Below are 19,772 nucleotides of genomic sequence, written 5' to 3' on the forward strand. Positions count from 1 at the left end.
TTCTTGGTGACGAAAGCTTTCATCAACTCATAAGAATGGTCTGTGCCCTCTAAATGTTATCTTGCCCACCCAGCTGATTGATCTTTCATCCCTCCTTCCCAAAAGTAAACTTCCTATCCTTTAGAGAGGCCTCTCTTGGACATTCCCCTGTCTTTGTCTTTCTCACAGAATGTCCCCTCCTGCCCTCTGTGCCATTCCAAATGGCTACAGCCAACATTTGCCATGTGCCAGAGAGACTTGCCAAACCTTCACAAGGGCCGGATGATAGAGGGGTCAGTGAGACCCCCACCTCCTCTATTTGATGGACAGGGACACAGAGGCACAGAGAAGCTAAATGACCTGTCCACCAGGCAGAGCTGGGATTCAAACAGGAGGAATAGCACTGCATGGTGCATGAACTGGAGGTGAGAGTAGAAGCAGAGAGCTGGACTCAGGCTTTCTCAGCCTTGGCCACCTTGCCTGGGGAACTCCAAACAATGCTGCTTCCCTTACCTGTTCAAGCAGACTCTTTGGGGCAGAACACAGACCCTGGGGCTTTCTTGAAGTCCCAAAGGGTTCTAGGAGCAGCAGGGCTTAGAGTGCTGCCTGGAGGGTAGTGCTCAGGTATGCATGTATTTGAAAAGCTCTTTACCCCCCATACCACAGCCTTTTTTTCTTTTAAAGCACTTTTCAAAATAATAAGCATCCTCCAAAGGTGACAAAAGAAGTTTTTGTTTTAAGTATCATTTTGAACTTGTGGATTTCACCTTAGTTGGCATCTTCCAATCCATTGTAGCTATAGGAAGCTCAAGTGGTCCCATCTTCGGCCAGGAGGAGCCTGCTGAGTCCTTTTGAGCAGACCTCAGGAGCCTTTGGAAGTTACTATTTGGTGTAGTAACATCCAGACTCAACCTCCCTCTTCAAACCTCACATCCGCCCTTTATTCCTGGACCCCAACCTGGGTGTTGTTACTGGAGTTATTATATTCAAGTTCTTATCCAACTTTCTAGACCTGAAGGAGATCTTCTCCATGTTCTAGAGAAGAACAGGTTTTAAAAACCTATTGTTAAGCTCCATCTTTCCTTAAGAAGTCCTTTCAAGTTTCAGTTCAGCCTTTGAAAAATTTATATATGACTGTGTGTGCTAACTTATAAGAAAAGGTTTCTGCCAAAGTTTTGCTTGAAATCTACTAGCTCAATGGCTCTCTGTAATGAAATATTTCTCCACTTTGAGGGCCAGCCCCAACCATTGACAATATCTCCTGCTCTGAGGAAATGCAAAAATAAGCATTAAAATGGGAAAGCTGTTTAGGCCACCAGGAAATGTGGAAAGCTAAATATGAGCTTTAAGAACAAGTAAAAGCACTTATTTAGCTGTCTACGGACAACAGCCACTCCCTGGACACGGACAGCATCATCACTGAGGTCAAGGTGCAGTATTAGGAGAATGCCAACTGCAGCGGGGCTGAGGCGGAGAGCGTATGTCAGATCAAGTATGAGGAGCTGCGGTCGCTGGCTGGGAAGCACGGGGATGACCTGCGGCGGACGAAGACAGATCTCCGAGATGAACCGGAGCATCAGCCGGCTCCAGGCTGAGATCGAGGGCCTTAAAGGCCAGAGGGCTTCCCTGGAGGCCGCCATTGCAGATGCTGAGCAGTGCGGGGAGCGGGCACTCAAGGATGCTCATGCCAAGCAGCAGGAGCTGGAGACCGGCCGGCAGCGGGCCAAGCAAGACACGGCAGGGCAGCTGCGTGAGTACCAGGAGTTGATGAATGTCAAACTGGCCCTGGACATCGAGATCGCCACTTACCGCAAGCTACTGGAGGACGACTGGAGGACGAGGAGAGCCGGCTCGAGTCCGGGATGCAGAACAGGAATATCCACACGAAGACCGCCGGCGGCTATGCAGGTGGTCTGAGCTCTGCCTATGGGGGCCTCACAAGCCCCGGCCTCAGCTACGGCCTGGGCTCCAGCTTTGGCTCTGTCATGGGCTCCAGCTCCTTCAGCCGCACCAATTCCACCAAGGCTGTGGTTGTGAAGAAGATTGAGACCCGCAGCGGGAGGCTGGTGTCCGAGTCCTCTGACTTCCTGCCCAAGTGAACAGCTGCAACAGCCCCTCCCAGCCTGCCCCTCCTGAGGCTGCCCCAGAGCCCAGGAGGGAGGCCGCTGTGCAGGGGAGCACAGGGAACAGGAGACCCACCCGACGCTCAGCCCTAGCCCTGAACCCACCTGCGGGGAGTTTACTGCCTGGGGATCCCCCCTGCCTATGCCTCCAGCTGCAAAACAATTCAATTGCTTTTTTTTTTTTTTTTGGTCCAAAATAAAATCTCAGCTGGCTCAGAAACAAACAAACAAAAATACGAACAAGTAAAAACAAATACGCAAAGTTTTCACATCTATAAAGAATCCAACCTAGACTACTTGAGATAGAAATGAGAAAACAAACTTTACTGGGTTTAAATCCACCTGTAGTCCTTGGCTCTGGTCCCTCCTACTGTTTAGGAGGTAGAGGGGTGTGGAAATAAGAAGTGAGTAACATTCTTCTGCAGAACATTGACTACACAACACTGAAGCCATTGCAGGAAGGTTCTCATGATGTTTGAATAGATTCCCAAATGCTCAGAAGACCCTGGCCTGTTGTGAAAGGTAGGACAGGCCAAATATAGCTGGAACCTGGAGAGAGGAGGCTGCTGATGAGCTCCCTGAGACTGCAGTTATGATGTCCCCATCAGGGCCCCTAGTGCTCCTGACAGACTTTGGCTGAGGCTCTAGCAGGCCACCCTCTGGGGCAATCTAGGAGCCTCTACCTGACCCTGACCTTGGCCTTGAAATCTGGCTTTTGGGGCAAGAACCACAAGTGTCCTAGAACATGTCTGAGTCCCACCCTGCACTGCTTGTGTGACCTCAGGCCCCAGTCCCCTCGGTACAGTAATACCTCATGAACTGTGGCAAGGATTACATGCAAATGTAAGTAACATGCATATGGCTGTGTCTGGCCAGGGAAGCTTCTGATGTTAAGAGGGGGACTGGGACCCCTCTGCAGGCAGCGACTGGCAAGATGGGGCTGAGGCACCCTTCCTGTCCCCATGCCTGGCACAGGTGAGCTGGTAGTAAGCAGTGAGAGGTATCAAATGGCAGTTCTCTGGTATTTCCAAGTGAGTTAGAATTGTTATGTGGACTAAATGAAGCAGTCTGAATGAATGCATTTTATAAACTGCAAAATATCCAGTGAACTACTGATAACCAGCATTGTTTGGGTGCTGTTCATGTGCCAGCATTTTAATGCACTTCTCTTGGCTTGGCAGGGAGGTCACTTGGCAAGTGCCTTAAAGCTGAGCCCTGGTACCTTTCTGAAGCATCAGCAGCCTTTGTAACTGGGACTGACAGGCAACAGCATAGTTGAGGTGGAGCCAGAGGACAGCAACTTTCATCCCTCACCACCCCCTCCCTAGGACAAGCTGGCCTTGACTCATTCTCTGGCAGTCTCAGACCAGCCTAGGACTTCCAAAATTCACTTGGATATTGATTATTAAGGGGGAATTTGCTCCCAGACTGCTGCTTTAAGAGATGGCCAGCTTGCTGGAGTTGTTTCCCAGCCCTGTAAAGCTATGATTGCACTCCTTGCTGAGGAGTCTGTGCCTTGTCGTCAACTTCCTATTCTATTCTGACTTCTCCTTTTCCCCTTTTCTCCTTAAGCCCATGAATACTCCATAAATTCAAAGACAACAGCCAGACAACAGCAAGTGGAAACCTCAGAAAGGAAAGGGTGACATACCAGTCTCTATGTATTGGCCAGTTGTAAGATAAGAACTGCTAGTCCCAGAAAGCCAGGGATTTATTTTGGAAAGCAAAACTGAAGTTGTATATCTTTTGGCTGAGCTACATAGAAGGGAGTGAAGACAGGGCACAAGTGGCTCATGCCTGTAATCTCAGCACTTTGGGAGGCCAAGGCAGGAGGATTGCTTGAGGTCAGGAGTTTCAGACCAGCCTGGGCAACACAGCAAGAACCTGTCTCTACAAAATGTAAAATGAAAATTGACTAGGTGTGGTCGTATGCCCCTCTAGTCCTAGCTAATTAGGATGCTGAGGTGGAAGGATCATTTGATTTCAGGAGTTGGAAGGTGCAGTGAACCATGATTGCACCTCTGCACTCTCTGCCTGAGTGACAGAGAAAGACTCTCTCAAAAAAATAGTGAGTGAAATTGTTTGGTCAAGAAAGTTCCTAATACATCATTCAGAACTGAGCTACCTCCACAGACATGAGCTTCCAATCAAAATTCACTGAACAAAAGATGAAACAAGTGAAAAAGAATGAAAGTTAATGGAAGCCACAAACTGTTGAATCAACCTATTAAGGCTCCAGTGAATGGAATTTTCAGGTATTGAAAGTAGAATGAATACCAAGCAGGAGTAATAAAAAGATATACACATCTTGACACATTGTATCATTGTTTCACAAATTGTAGAATGCCAAAGACAGAGTGAAGACTAAATACAGCCAAATAACAAATACAGATTTCTACAAAGCAAGAGTTCAACTGACAGCTGACCTTTCAACAACAACAGTGGAAGCTAGAATGCAACAGAATAATATGGAAAAATATACAACACAGTGGAAATATATCTTGGAAGTGTGGAGAGAAAATAATTGTCAGGGGAAATTTAAGGTCATTTTCTTTTTTTTTTTTTTTAATTTTTTATTGGATTTTAGGTTTTGGGGTACATGAGCAGAGCATGCAAGACAGTTGCGTAGGAACACACATGGCAGTGTGCTTTTCTTTCCTTCTCCCCTTCACCCACATTTGGCATTTCTCCCCAGGCTATCCCTCCCCACCTCCCCCTCCCACTGGCCCTCCCCTTTTCCCCCCAATAGACCCCAGTGTTTAGTAAGGTCATTTTCTAATAAATCAAATTGACTACTCCCCACTGACCTTCACTAAAGAGACGACTAAAGGGTACATTTCAGAAAGAAAGAAAATTATCTCAGAAGGACAATCTGGGATGTAAGAATATCTTCATGACTCAAAATAGAGAAGAATTTCTTAAACTTGATAAAAAATATGATAAAGAAACAGATTGACATACTCAACAGCATTAAAATTATGGGCTTAGTTATCAAAGGAAACCATGAAGTATGTGCATGTTAGCAGCATAGATTTGCAATGTTTATGACAGTCCAAGAAAGCCGCACTATTAGCAAGAATTCCTATGAATCAATAAGAAAAAGAAAAATCTATTTTAAAATATTTCACTGACAAAAAAAACTTTATAGAGGAGAAAATATTAATGGCTAATGAATATACAAAAATAAGTTCTATGTCATTAGTAAACAATTCCACAGTGTCAGTGAGCAACTGGGAATGTGCCACAGCATGATGTGAGGTTAGTGGGGTAGGGGATATGGTTCACTGAGGACTCCAGGTCATTTTTAAAGAAACAGTCACTACTCATTCCAGCCTACTCTGGCCTGAGAAATGGGTACACTGTGGCCAGAACCATGGATTTTTAAAGAAATGTCCAAAATCTGGGCTTTTTTCATGTGAAATATCCTGTTTTAAATGTTGACAACTTATTCAGAATTGTTTAAAAGTGTATATGCCAATACTGCTTGAGCCAAGAAGGCACATTCACAGGCCAGACTTGGCCAAGAGTCCCTCTGTTCACAATCTCTGCATTAACCCCTTGAATTTTCTATCAATAGGACCTGACTTTACCGTGACTCGGAGGGGCCAAACTGACTTCCCCATTTCTCTCTTGGTTCCCTCCTCACTTCACCTGAGCTTTTAACTAGAGACAGAAAAGAGATGCCCTGCAAAGGGAAACATGCTCCACACTAGCTAATGAAGCTCCTTTTATGCTTTTATCTTCCAGATATTTGGGTTCTGGGTCTGGATCCTGGTAGCTGCCACCCAGGTAGCAAACCCATTGCTGCAAGGATGGGTGATGTATGTCTCAGTCACCTCGTTTCTCATCTCCCTGATGTTCCTTTTGTCTTACTTGTTTGGATTTTACAAAAGATTTGAATCCTGGAGAGTTCTGGTAAGAACCAGCAGCATGGCTCCTCCTGGGTGGACGTCCTGGGTTGGGTGAGGACAATTGGTCTTTCCAGGCAAATAGGGATACTGGGCTAGGCTCCTGTGGAACCAAGACTTTTTATCTTAATATGTTTACTACCAGGCCAAAATGAAGACATTTCTCTGCAGGACAAAAACTTTCCTTGTATTCCCCTTCACTGCCTTCCCTGTGAGGAGAATTTACAGTGCCTTGTGATAAAGCATATTCTGTTGTGTTTCCCCTAAATTTTCTTCCTGGTAAAATCCTTGGAGAAACACTGAAGAAAACGCTAGTAGGAAAAATATTACTCTAGTCTCAAGGCTCTATCACAATCTGTGACAAATTATTTCTTCCATCCCACATGAATTTTATATGTATATATAAATTATACTCTACAGATAATTTTGGATGTAGATGCTTTCATGTAATATTACATCATTAGTTTTTATGTTGTTGTATCATCTCAAAAAACCATTTAAAAGTATTCCATACTGAACAATTGAAGACATATTTAAAAGTACAGAATATTGTATTATAGCCCTTCATGTAGCCATAACCCAGATTCCAGTATTATCAAGATCTTACCACATTAGTTTCATCTAGCCTGTTTCCCTACTAAGGAATATTAAAGCAAACTCCAGACATCATGTCATCCTATTCCACATGCTTCCGTATGTTTCCAAAAAAACCCACAAACTTTCTCACATTATCACAGATATACAAAGTTAACAATTCCTCAGCATACCTAAGACAGTATACAGTGGTTCCCCCTATCTCTGGAGGATAAGTCCCCAGACCCCCAGGGGATGGCTGAATTCTCAGATAGTACTGAACCTCGATTATACTATGCATGCACTTCTCTTTCCTTCTTTACGATTTAACAGATAGACAATTCATTCTTACTGTAGATCTTAACGATCTCAGCGTATTTTTTTCTTTCCTTATTAAGTTGAAAGCTTTCACTTTTTCACTTAAAGAAAGCACTCTATGACTTCTCTTTGGCACATCCAAATTGCAAGCATCACTACTCTTGCGATGTGGGGCTATTATGAAGTAAAATAAGGTTTCCTTTAATGCAAGCATTGCAGTACCACAACAGTTGATCTGATAGCCTATTCACTTTGTAGATGGCTACAAAGTGAATAGCATGGATGGCATTGGCAGTGTGGATGTGCTGGACAAAGGGATGATTCAGGTCCCAGGAGGCACAGGGTAGAACAGCATGAGATTTCATGATGATACTCAGAAAGACACACATTTAATTGTTAATTTCTGGAATTTTTCATTTAACATTTCAGACCAAGATTGACACTAGAAAACCAAAACATACTGATCTTTATTAATCTGCCATTACTTACAACATAGATATTACATTTAAAACACAGTGTATTAATCTATTCTCACACTGCTATAAAGAGCTACTTGGGACTGGATAAATCCTAAAGAAAAGAGGTTTAATTGACTCATAGTTCCTCATGGTTATGGAGGCCTCAGGAAATTTGCAATCATGGTGGAAGGTGAAGGGGAAGCAAGGTACGTCTTACATGGCAGCAGGAAAGAGGGAGGAGGGGAATGTGTCATACTTTTAAACCATCAGATCCCTTGAGAACTCATTCATCATCATGAGAACAGCATAGGGGAAACTGTCCTCATGATCCAATCACCTCCAACCAGGTCCTTCCCTTGATACATGTGGATTACAATTGGAGATGAGATCTGGGGAGGGACAAAGTACCAAACCATATTATTAAGCCTTGGGCCCCTCCCAAATCTCATGTCCTTCTTACATTTAAAGACACAATCATGCCTTCCTAACAGTCCACCAAAGTTTTAACTTATTCTAGCATTAACCCAAAAGTTCAAGTCCAAAGCCTCATCTAAGACAAGAGAAGTCTCTTCTGCCTGTGAACCTGTAAAATCAAAAGTAAGTTAGTAATTTCCAACACACAATGAGGGTACAGGCATTGGGTAAATGCTTCCATTCCAAATGGGAGAAATTGGTCAAAACAAGGAGTCTCCTGGCCCCATGCAAGTTCAAAATCCAGCAGGGCAGCCATTAAATGTCAACACTCCAAAATCTCCTTTGACTTCATGTCTCACATTCAAGTCAGACTGTTTCAAAGGGTGGGCATCTAAGGCCTTGGGCAGCTCCACCCCTGTAGCTCTGTAGAGTACAGTCCCTGCAGCTCCTTTCACAAAGTGGTGTTGAGTGCCTGTGGCTTTTCCAGGTGTCTGGTGCTAGCTGTCAGTGGACCTACCATTCTGGGGTCTGAAGGATGGTGGCCCTCTTCTCACAGCTCTACTAGGCAGTGTTGCAGCAGGGACTCTGCGTGGGGGCTCTGACACCACATTTTGCTTCCACACTGCCCTAGTAGAGGTTCTTCACAAGGGCTCCACTCCTGCAACAGACTTCTGCCTGGACATCCAGGCATGTTCATACATCCTCTGAAACCTTGGCAGAGGTTCCAAAACCTCACTTCTTGCCTTCTGCACACCTGTAGGCTCAACACCATGTGAAAGCTGCCAAGGCTTGGAGCTTATATCCTCTGAAGCAATGTCCCAAGCTGTACCTTGGCCCCTGCTACTGTAGCTGGAGCAGCTGGGATGTAGGGTGTTGTATCCCAGGACTGCACAGAACAACGGCCCTGAGCCTGATCCACAAAACCAATTTTCCCTCCTAGGTCTCTGAACCTGTGATGGGAGGGGCTGCTGTGAAGATCTCTGAAATGCCCTAGAGATATCTTCTCCATTGTTTAGAGGCCCCTCATTACTTATGCAAATTTCTGCAGCTGACAGCTTGAATTTCTCCAAAGAAAATGTGTGTTTTTTTTTTCTACCACATGGTCAGGCTGCAAATTTTTCAAACTTTTATGTGCTGCTTTTCTTTTAAACATAAGTTCCAATTTTGGACCATCTCTTTGTGAATGCATATGATTGTACAGTTTCAGGAAAAGTCAGGTCATATCTTGAATGCTTTACTGCTTAGAAATTACTTCTGCCAGATACCACAACTCATCTTTCTTAAGTTCAAAGTGCCACAGATCTCTCGGGCAGAGGTGTAATGCCACCAGTCTCTTTGCTAAAGCATAGCAAGAATGACCTTTATTCTAATTCCCAATAAGTTCCTCATCTCCATCTGAGACCACCTCAGCCTGGATTTCATTGTCCATATCACTATCATCATTTTGGTCAAAATCATTCAACAAGTCTCTAGGAAGCTCTAAACTTTTCCACATCTTCCTGTCTTCTTCTGAGTACTCCAAACTGTTTCAACCACTTCCCATTACCCAGTTCCAAAGTTACTTCTACATTTTCAGTTATCTTTACAGCAGTGCCTGACTTCCAGTACCAGTTTTCTATATTAATCTATTTTCACTGATATAAAGAACTACCTGAGACTGGGTAATTTATAAAGAAAAGAGGTTTAATTGGCTCACAGTTATGCATGGCTTGGGAGGTCTCAGGAAAATTACAATCTTGATGGAAGGTAAAGGGGAAGCAAGGCATGCATTACATGGTAGCAGGAGAGAGAATGAGAGAGGGGAAATTTCACACTTTTAAACCATCAGATCTTATGAGAACTCTCTCACTATCACAAGAACAGCATGGGGAAACCACCCCCATGATCCAGTCATCTCCCACCACATCCATCCCTCAACACATGGGGATTACAATTTGAGATGAGATTTGGGTGGAGACACAGAGCCAAACCAAATTACACTGCAGAAAAAAAAAATCAGGAGTCTGGGGGCTGGCTGCCTTGTTTGCTCATTCTTTACAGCTATGTAGCCAGAGAGGAAAGTGCACCCCTGAGTGACATGTCCATGTATGGCTCTACTCTGCGTTTCCAGGACAGCCTATACCATGGGACCACTGGCATCCTGTACATGAGCGCTGCCGTCCTGCAAGTACATGCCACAATTGTTTCTGAGACCCTGGACCTGAAAAACTACTACATTAACACAGCAGCCTCGGTGAGTGGGCTTGCCATGGACAGCAGTTTTGGCCAAAGGATGTCTAGTGCAGGAGGCTGTCTCTGCCTTGTGCTGTATAGACCCTGAGCCCTCAAGTGGAAGGAGCCATGAAGGCAGGGGAAAGGGATGTGTGTCCCTATAAACACATGCACCCACCTTCAGGGGTCCTCTCTTACTTACTATCCTTCCCACCCCCAGCTTTCCTCTCTCTTAGACCCCCTACACTGTCCGCAGAGTTTTTTTTTCCAAAACACAAATTGGAACAGGTGTCACTCTCCTACTGAAAATCCTTCAATGGCTCCCACTGCCTTTGGAAAGGGACCCACATCCCTCAGCATGACTGAACTATTCCAGTGTTCTTTGTGTCAATCACAGTAGCCTACAGGAGTAATGTACTGGCTGCAGGACCCCAGGTGAGGTGGTCCAGCCACAGGGTGGTGAGAGCAGGCTCCCCAGGCTGCAGGTCCCCTGGAGCCTCCCGAGTCTGCCTCTCACCAGCCAGCTCTCCTCTCCTTCCCTTGAAGGATGGTGCCGTCACATGGCAGAGAGCTCACAGCGATACATTCCTCCTTTGGAATGTGTATTAGTCCATTTTCACACTGATAAAGACATACCCGAGACTGAGCAATTCACAAAAGAAAGAGGTTTATTGGACTCACAGTTCCACATGGCTGGGGAGGCCTCACAATTATGGCAGAAGGCAAGGAGGAGCAAGTTACATCTTACATGGATGGCAGCAGGCAAAGAGAGAGCTTGTGCAGAGAAACTCGCATTTTTAAATCCGTTAGATCTTGTGAGACCCATTTACTATCACAAGAACAGCACAGGAAAGACCCACCCCCATGATTCAATAATCTCCCACTGGGTCCCTCCCACAACATGGGGGAATTATGGGAGCTACAAGATGAGATTTGGGTGGGGACCCAGAGCCAAGCCATATCAGAGTGGCCTGACCTTCCTGAATCCTACCTTGAAAACTTCCAAGGAGGGACTCCAACACCAAGGCTACATTTGTTCCCATCCCTGGATGAGTCACTGTGGCCAGAAGATCCCATGTCAGCCTGGTCGCTCTTGCAGGCTCATGTGGCTATGGTAGGAGGAAGAGGTACATGGTGGGGTGTTGTCATGAGAGTAAGGATTCAGTTCCAGGGAGCACTGTGACCCTCTGGGGTGGTCACAAGATATTTCAGCTGCCTTCCAGCCTGTCTGCCTCCCTTCACTCCTCATCAAGTGAGTTTAACTTCTTAAACTTGCAAGTCCAGCAATGGCCCCTTGGGCCCTCCATGGCCCAGCCTGTCCCCAGCATAGCCCCCTGCTGCTCACCTAAGCTCAGCTGCCCCCAGCTACATCTCCCTCCTGGCTGTCTTTGAGCACACAGATATGCGCTTATGTGGGACCTTGGCAGGGGTAACTGCCTGGTGGCTCCTGCCTCCTTCAGTCTTCTTGACAGGGCCTTCTCTGATGCCCCCTCCCCTGAGACCTTGGCATTCTACTTTCCCCTTCCTTGCTTCATCTTGTCCCGCCCTTACCTCCCTCTGGCCCGTGTATGTGCTACTCATCTATCTTGTTGCTGCTTCTTATCTCTCAAATGTAAGCTCCATGAGGGCAGGAATTTTTGAATTTTTTTTTCACTGTTATAGCCACAGTTCTTGAAGGAAAGTAGGTGCTTGAAAAATACTTGTTGACTGACTGACTGAATAAGGAGCATGTGAGTGAACAGTGGGGCAGATTGGGGCTGGGATAGTTGGCAGGGCCCAAAAGGTGTTGAAGGTGGTGGCCCCTACCCTGAGAAAAGCAGAGCCATCACACAGCTTCAACACGGTCGTGTGTTCTCACTATGAGTGAGAAGTGTCTTCGCTTGTCCACTTCCGCCTGCTCTGCCCAAATCATGGAGCAAATTCAAGGGGCAGGGCAGGCAGAAGTAAGGCCATGAGGAGTCCTCATGAGGGATGCTGGTGGCTGAGACAAGGGAGAACTGCATGTCCCAAGAACTAGGCAAGGAACTCAGTAGCATTTGGGGTGGCTTTGCACATGGCTGACAAGGGAGGCTGGAGCAGTCGAGGGCCACAGGTGTCAGACATGGAGAGCAGGGTGAGAGGAGGACCCTGGGGCCCACTGGGCTTGTGAGGCTTGTGAGGAAACATCAGGGGCTCAGTGTGAGCCAGGAAGAGCTGGAGGAGGTCTGAACATTCACAGAAAGCTGACAAGCAGCCACTGAGAGCAAGCCAGTGAGTGGAGCTGTAGGGGTGGTCAGAGCAGGGGTTTGCTGGAGGTGGACAGAGGAGAGTGGGTCTTGGGCAGGAGGTCATTGTGGGATGTGGGCCCAGGGCCAGGGTGGAGGTGAGCCTGCTTCACAGACAGGTGCAGATGAGATGGAGACTGCAGTCGGGGCAGGACAGCAGGATGGCCCCAGGGAGGCCCTGATAGGAGTTGGCCAGGGGTTGCAGCCCTCAGGCCAGGCAGGAGGAAAGGAAGCAGGGTCATGTGCGGCCTCCTGGGCAGTGGGGCTGAGGATCCCTGGGAAAAGGGCAGGAGCTGGTACTGCTGTCTCTAACAGTCACTCTCCGTCTCCTTCCAGTTCTTCGCCTTTGTCACCACGCTGCTCTACATTCTCCATGCCTTCAGCATCTATTACCACTGACACACAGGTGCCCGGCCAAGGGGAGAAATGCTCTTTGAAAGCCCTGATTATTGGTCCCCCAAAACAGCGTCCAACAATTGCCATCTGGATGATAAATAGAAGATCCACTAAAAGGTCCACGGGATAAACAGAGCATCCTTGCAGACTGAGCGATGTCACACTTTGATTGGACATTTAAATTCACTCTACTGAATAGAAGGAAGCTTTTGTTTTATTTTTTTCTGGGAAAAAAAAACTGTCTTTTGGAATTATCTGACCATGAACTTGCTCTTCTAGAAAACTCACATCAGAGCCCTCACCGTTGAGAATCCCAATGCCACTAATGTCAAGCCTGTTTGGGGATTTTGCCTCAGCTGTGGCGTTCCCTAGAGTAGGTTCAGGGAGAATATTCAGTCTGATTCTCTTATAATTGAAGCGGTGCCGCCAAGGCCTTCAGATGTAATGCAGACGCACAGACCTTGTTCCTGATACTTGTTCATTCAGCCTGTACTTCGGAGCCATGGTCCTGAGTTCCCAGGTAGGCTGACAGGGTCAAGCCACCCTGCCCACCCCGTTCTCACTTCCCCTCCCCTTTCCTCTCCAGCATTGGGATCCAAGGAAAATCTACAAGAAGCCAATTTTGAGGGTAGATTTGTGGGGGAAATAAATCATTATACAGTAAGACCTGGGGCTTGAGGGGTGGGGAGTGGAGAAGGAAGGGCATAGCCTTGCTCTTCCATGAGTCTGACATCTCAGAAAATGTGCAGCTGCCGGATGCCTGGGTCTGGACTCAAGACCCCACCTTTAGGGACTGCAAGATGCCGGGTTCCTCAGAAAATACCCTCAGGGAACAAGTAAAAAATGTTTGGTCTATGGATTCTCCTGGCACAACCACATTGGAAGAAAAGGCTGCTGCATCATCTCAGTGGGGAGTGAAGGACCCATGTCCCGGGTACCGAGCTCCTCCACCTGCACTCACCCCCCTCACATCCTTTTAAGCACCCCATGGCCCTCTGAGGCCTGGCATAATGGTGGTGCCCATTGGGTTGGACCAGGGCTCACGAGGACCTCGAATGGCAAAGTTGTGCACACTGAAATATCAAATCAAGGTGCTTGGTTGTTTGTTTTTTTTTTTAAGTTCAAACTCATTTCCCTTTTATTAAAGTACAGGTTACCATTACATGGCTTGGTACTCAATAAAGGAAAATTTGTTCAAATAAGGTAATATGTTATCATCAGTATTTCCAGGTGACTGTTTACACTCAAGTAACAATATCAATAAATCCTTGGGAAGCCCATCCATGGGGTTTACACTTTGTCAAGGCCCAGTTCCTCTGGAGTGGAGATTCCCAGTTCATTTAAAGTTGGTCTAAGTTCCTGGATGACATATGCATAGATTTCCTTATGAGGTCCTGCTTTGTCCTCAACAGCCTCTAGGATGCGAACTGTACTAGCAAAATCATTTGCCAGGCGTGGTGGCTCAAGCCTGTAATCCCAGCACTTTGGGAGGCCGAGGCGGGTGGATCATGAGGTCAAGAGATTGAGACCATCCTGGTCAACATGGTGAAACCCCATCTCTACTAAAAATACAAAAAATTAGCTGGGCATGGTGGCACATGCCTGTAATCCCAGCTACTCAGGAGGCTGAGGCAGGAGAATTGCCTGAACCCAGGAGGTGGAGGTTGCAGTGAGCCGAGATTGTGCCATTGCATTCCAGCCTGGGTAACAAAAGTGAAACTCTGTCTCAAAAAAAAAAAAAAAAAAAGAAATCCAAGATGACAAAATCTGTTCCCCACTGTGGTCAGCTCATGATACGTGTAGCCAAATGCACTGCACCCTGGTAGAAGTACTCTTTCTCACCTTCCACTTCCTCCAAAAGCCCACCAGGGCCTTCCCTTCAATGCCTGGTTCTCCCTTAGGCCCGATCCAGAGACTCTACTTCCAAAATGGATCTGTAATTGTCCTTCTTCCTCCTACCTCCCAGGCCCTGCCCATGCCCTCATCACTGGGTATTGCAAAATCTGCACCCCAGAGTCAGGCAGCATCTCCAAGGACTTGTAGTCAGTCTCTCAGCCATGGTCAGATTCTACCCATCTGTGGCCCCTAATCCTTCCCTGCCCTCAGGGTAAAGTACAAACCTTTTGGAAAGTGACCTCCCAGGCCTTGATTGCAAGTATGTCCTTGCCTTATGTCCAGCTACATGTCCTACCACCCCCATCGCCCAGCCCTGATGGAACAGTGTCAGCATGGCAGCTGTGGCCAGCTCAGCCCTGGGGTTGCATCCATGCACACGGTGGACATTCTATTCCCTCTCCCTGGGGATATGAAGCTGTCTTCTTGTCTCATTTCATCTACGTGAAAAAACTCTTTTTATCTTTTTATCTCAAAGTCTTTCTCAAACCCCTCACCCTTTCATACAGTTAATCATTGCCTCCTTGGGTACCTCTGCCCCCGGGTGTGTGCTGTGCTGTGCTGTGTTACCCCTCATGCAGTGCTGGTCTGTCCCACAAGACTATGAGATGCCATGGGCAGGAATTCTTGGATGTCTCATTAATTCTTGGATGTTTTTATCATCTTTGCCTTTCCCTATGCCCAGCACCCTTCCCTGACCCCACCAACCTCAGCTCTGAGTGCTCTGCTCACACTGTTGACAGGAATGGGGATTTGCAAAAGCCACAGCCAGGCTACAGGAATGGATGACGTGGCTGACTCTTAAGCTCTCCTAGTCTTCACCACCAAGCCACAGTCTACATCTCAGGGGAAAGGGGTGGTCTCTGCTTCTTTCCCTTTTTTCTTGGCCTGCACTATGGTGGATTAGCTTCTTTTACTCTAGATTCCCATCTGTACAAAGAGGAAGAGACTGGCCTGCCACCGCCAGGACCTAGTCCAGTTTTGGTGGCCCTGCAGGGCCATGTACCATGCAGAGGCTGCCCTGGCTTTAGGGAAGGCTGGCTAGCTGTGGAAGGTTCCAGCTTGATTCCAGGCCACCCCTGGCTATGGGCCCAGTAGGGCCCAGCACTAGTAGGTGTTGACTTAAAAGGAAGAGGTTGAGGCACAAAATATAAAGAGTTTACTTGACCCAAAGTGAGGACAGCTGCCTGCAAGACACAAGTAAGCTTGGAAATGAGCTTCATCGGGTTTTTGTTACAAGCAGTTTTTTAAAGGCAAAAGTGGGGGACAAGAAGTGAGTTGATTTAAATCCATCAGGAATTCTCATTGGTTTATAGAAATAACATTGAGGTCAGGCATGGTGGCTCACACCAGTAATCCCAACACTTTGGGAGGCCGAGGCTGGCGGATCACTTGAGATCAGGAGTTTGAGGTCAGCCTGGCCAACATGGTGAAAACCCATCTCTACTAAAAACACAAAAAAAATTAGCCAAGCATGGTGGCGTTTACCCAGTTACTCAGGAGGCTGACACAGGAGAATTGCTTGAACCAGGGAGGCAGAGGTTGCAGTGAGCTGAGATGCACGCCACTGCACTCCAGCCTGGGGGACAGAACAAAACACCATCTCAAAAAAAAAAAGAAAAGGAAAAAAAAAATGACATTGGCTGTACATTGTTAGGTTATACTGAGTGGTTTATAGTGCCTGGTGTGGCTTTATTAGGTTAATTAAAGCTCCTTGTTGTTAGCAAGCAGTTTTAGGAGATGAATACATAGCTCGAGAGTTGATTACTGTCTCATTTTATTGTCTCTCTAGGCCTCATAATTTAAAAGGACTCTCATTCCTCAGATAAAAGTTCTTTTCTTTCTTCATAGTGCTGATAAAAATGCGTAAAGTGCCCCCAGAGCCCCAAAGACCTGTGTATGGGGGACCTCTTCTGAGGGGACTGCTAAAACAATGCCTCCAAAAGTGTCAGAGCCAAACTGGAGAAGCAGGTGCATTTGAGGGACAGGAGTGGCAACTGTCCCCTCTAAGTGAGATGGATCAGAGGTCTTCATACTCCCCCTGGAGGAAGCCCGAACTGGCTGGAGCAGCTCTCCTCAGGCCACCTCCTTCCTCTGCCTTTGCTTGTTATGTGAAGACTGACATTGTGACTTATAATAAGAAATGGAGCTCCTAAAATCCTTGGAATCTCCAAAATGATATATGCCTTTTTGTAACTAATGAGATGACTAGGGGGATGGGGGCTCCTGGGTGGCCTCAGGATGGCACTAGTTGACAGGGAAACCAACCATGTGATTAGACAGTTGAAATATTCAAGCCTGGCTGACCACTGACTTCTGGTTTGGGAGAGGAGCTGGAGATGAAGTTAATCACCAGTGGTCAATGATTTAATCAATTATGCCGACAAAGTGAAGCCTCCATTGAAACATGCCGACATCGTGACTGTCCATACATTGTTCAAAGCCAACCTGTTTCCTTCATCAGCAGCTGCTGTGTGGTATGTATCCAGATCTCTAGAAGCTTACAGGGGCACCTTGACCTGCCCCAGCTCCCACCCTCCCTCTTCAAGGCCCTAGAAAACGAATTTACACAGGTGTTTCTCACACCCTGGGCCCTGTTATTTGGCTCCACCTGCTGCTGAAATTCTGCCCCTGGGTCTGAGGAGGGGCTTCCCCAGCGAGGAACTGACTCCCACACTCTGGGGCACATGTCCTCTCCGTGCCTCAGTTTACTTATCTGTGGACTGATGGACATACACAGATCTCCTCCAAGTCCCTCCCAGGTCACTACAACCTCCTAGAGGGGCAGAGTGCACCACCGGGCCACTTTCATGCAGTGAAAGGGCAGATCATGAGGCCCGAGTCAAACCCCTCCCTTTTTTTTTTCTTTGCATTGGAGTTTCGCTCTTGTTGCCCAGGCTGGAGTGCAATGGTGCGATCTTGGCTCACTGCAACCTTTACCTCCCAGGTTCAAGCCAGTTTCCTGCCTCAGTCTCCCAAGTAGCTGGGATTACAGGCATGCTCCACCACACCCAGCTAATTCTTTTTTTTTTTTTTTTTTTTTTAGCAGAGACGGGGTTTCTCCATGTTGGTCCGGCTGGTCTCAAACTCTCGACCTCAAGTGATCTGCCTGCCTCAGTCTCCCAAAGTGCTGGGATTACAGGGGTGAGCCACCATGCCTGGTCTTTTTTTTTTTTTTGGTTTTGTTTAAACAGGGTCTCACTCTGTTGCAGAGGCTGGAGAGTAGTGGCTAGATCATAGCTCACTGCAGCCTTGGCCTGTGAGGCTCAAAGGATTCTCCCACCTCAGCCTCCCGAGTAACTGGGACTACAGGCATGTGCCACCACCCTTACTAATTTTTGTATTTTTTGAGGAAACAGATTTAGCCAGGTTGCCCCACCCACCTTTCTAATTTTTGTATTTTTTGTGGAGACACATTTGGGCATGTTGCCCAGGCTGGTCTCAAACTCCTAGGCTGAACCATCTGCCTGCCTCAGAGTGCTGGGATTACAGGCATCCATGCCCTGTCCTGGGGTCCCTTCCTTATCAGGCTCCTTTGGTGTGGATTCAGGAAACACAGATGTGGGAGAGGCTGAGATCTTCTGGAAAGGGTACAACCCTGGGGGCACATGCCTGCTGGGACAGCCATGATGTTTGGTTTCAGCTGGAAAAATTAGTTCTGTAGCATGCAAGTCTGCCCTGGGACAGGCCCTCCTGCTTTCAAGAAACCGGAAGGCCAGGAGCGGAATGAGACAGACCTAGAGGCCTCACTTCTTAGGGTGAGGGGTCACTGGCCCCAGCTGAAAGTGGAGCAGAGGGGAGGGGAGGGACTTATTTGGGGCCTCCTAGAAAGTGTGACCTCCTGAAGGTTACTAGAATGATTGATAGTCAAGCACATGGATCCCTCTGGTTCAGGATCACCCTGTTGGAGCTCTGGAGGATGAAGGGAGCTTGGTCAGGGAGTACACTGGGAACAGCATGAGGAAGGGCACCGGCACAGCAGCAGCCAGCTGGCTGGTGACTGGCAATAGGGCCTGGGCTAGGGTCCAGCTCACAGGGATTGGCTGTTGCTGTGACTTCCTGCAGGGAATGGGGAGCTCTAAGTAAGGTGGGGATTTAAGCCGTGAGTGGCAGATCCTTGTGCCTTCACTGGCCACCTGGGAGGGTGGCCACTGCAGGGAGGTGACCTGATTCTCTTTGGTGGTTGTGTCCTTCTCAAGAATCTGTGTACTTTGAATTCACTAAGAACTAAACATTGCCATTTTGGGTCCACATCAGGATACATATGGAGATAATTATACTTTTTATTAGGCTTAGTAATTATTATAATAGCAATGTTCTCAGAGCCTCGGAGGATCGAAGCCCTTGCATGAACATTTTCTCCATGGCCATTGGGGTGTCTACTTGTCAGCAGATGTGGCAGATATTGGATGACACCCTCACTGTCCCCCAGGGAGTGCTGACTTCTGGGTGAGGTTGGCCCTAGGGCTGCCATCTCAGAACCCTGTAGACCCAGAGGTCGTATCTCTGAAGGATCCAAGGATTCTCCTGGATGACTTGCAAGCTCTGAGCAGGCTCCAGCTTACCAGCATTGGGGAAAATCTTCAACCCTGGCCTCCGTCATTCCTACATGGAGCCCATATCTCCAAGAAGGCTGGGAGGTCATGTTTGGGGGTCAATTTAAATGTAAGGAAGCAGAATATGGAGAGTTTGGGAACCCAAGGAGGGGACAAAAGACAGAATCAGGACCCAGTCTTAAATACTTTTTGACAGATTGCTGGCCACCTACTCATGCCAAGCTTGGCCCTGGGTACTGGATGCTAGGATAAATGAGAAATGGCTTCTGTCCATGAGGGGCTCACAGACACTGGAAAAGACAAACCAGGGGAGCCAGAAAGTGGGAGGGCAAGGTGCTGGGGAACTGAGCCCCAAACCCCATTTCTCACTCTTACTGCCCGTGCCCCCTGCATCGGATCATGGCCAGAATTTGTCCTTGCCTTGTGCCTTTAACTGTGGAGAATCCTGGAATTTTTTAGAAAGCCAGTTTCACAGAATAAAAGATTTTCTTTTTCAGATGTGATCCACTAAAACTATAAGTTAATTTCATTTTGATGCTTCTTTAAAATTCTTTGATGTAAATAACTTACACATTTAAAAAAGCCAAATTTAGTTTTGGAAATTACAGCCTGCATATTTCACACAAGTTTACTTCCCAGTCACACACACACTCACAGGCACACACACAGGGTGCTGCTC

At 47.1% G+C, this 19,772-nt stretch overlaps 1 protein-coding gene across 2 annotated transcripts in view; it reads left to right on the forward strand.

Annotated features, from left to right (window-relative positions):
- The window catches only part of MALL (mal, T cell differentiation protein like), a 37,019-nt gene extending 23,172 nt beyond the window's left edge, over window positions 1-13,847 (forward strand). The window contains exons 2-4 of one of the 2 annotated variants that reach the window (XM_035271907.3): window positions 5,850-6,017; window positions 9,884-10,006; window positions 12,585-13,847. In XM_035271907.3, coding sequence (XP_035127798.1) covers window positions 5,850-6,017; window positions 9,884-10,006; window positions 12,585-12,647 — 354 coding nt within the window. In that variant the 3' untranslated portion in view covers window positions 12,648-13,847. The remainder of the gene's footprint in view (window positions 1-5,849; window positions 6,018-9,883; window positions 10,007-12,584) is intronic. The other variant, XM_035271908.3, reaches the window with a different exon arrangement.
- The last annotated feature ends 5,925 nt before the right edge of the window (window positions 13,848-19,772 follow it).

Source organism: Callithrix jacchus, chromosome 14 (assembly GCF_049354715.1).
Source record: "Callithrix jacchus isolate 240 chromosome 14, calJac240_pri, whole genome shotgun sequence".
In the NCBI taxonomy this organism is placed as follows: domain Eukaryota; kingdom Metazoa; phylum Chordata; class Mammalia; order Primates; family Cebidae; genus Callithrix; species Callithrix jacchus.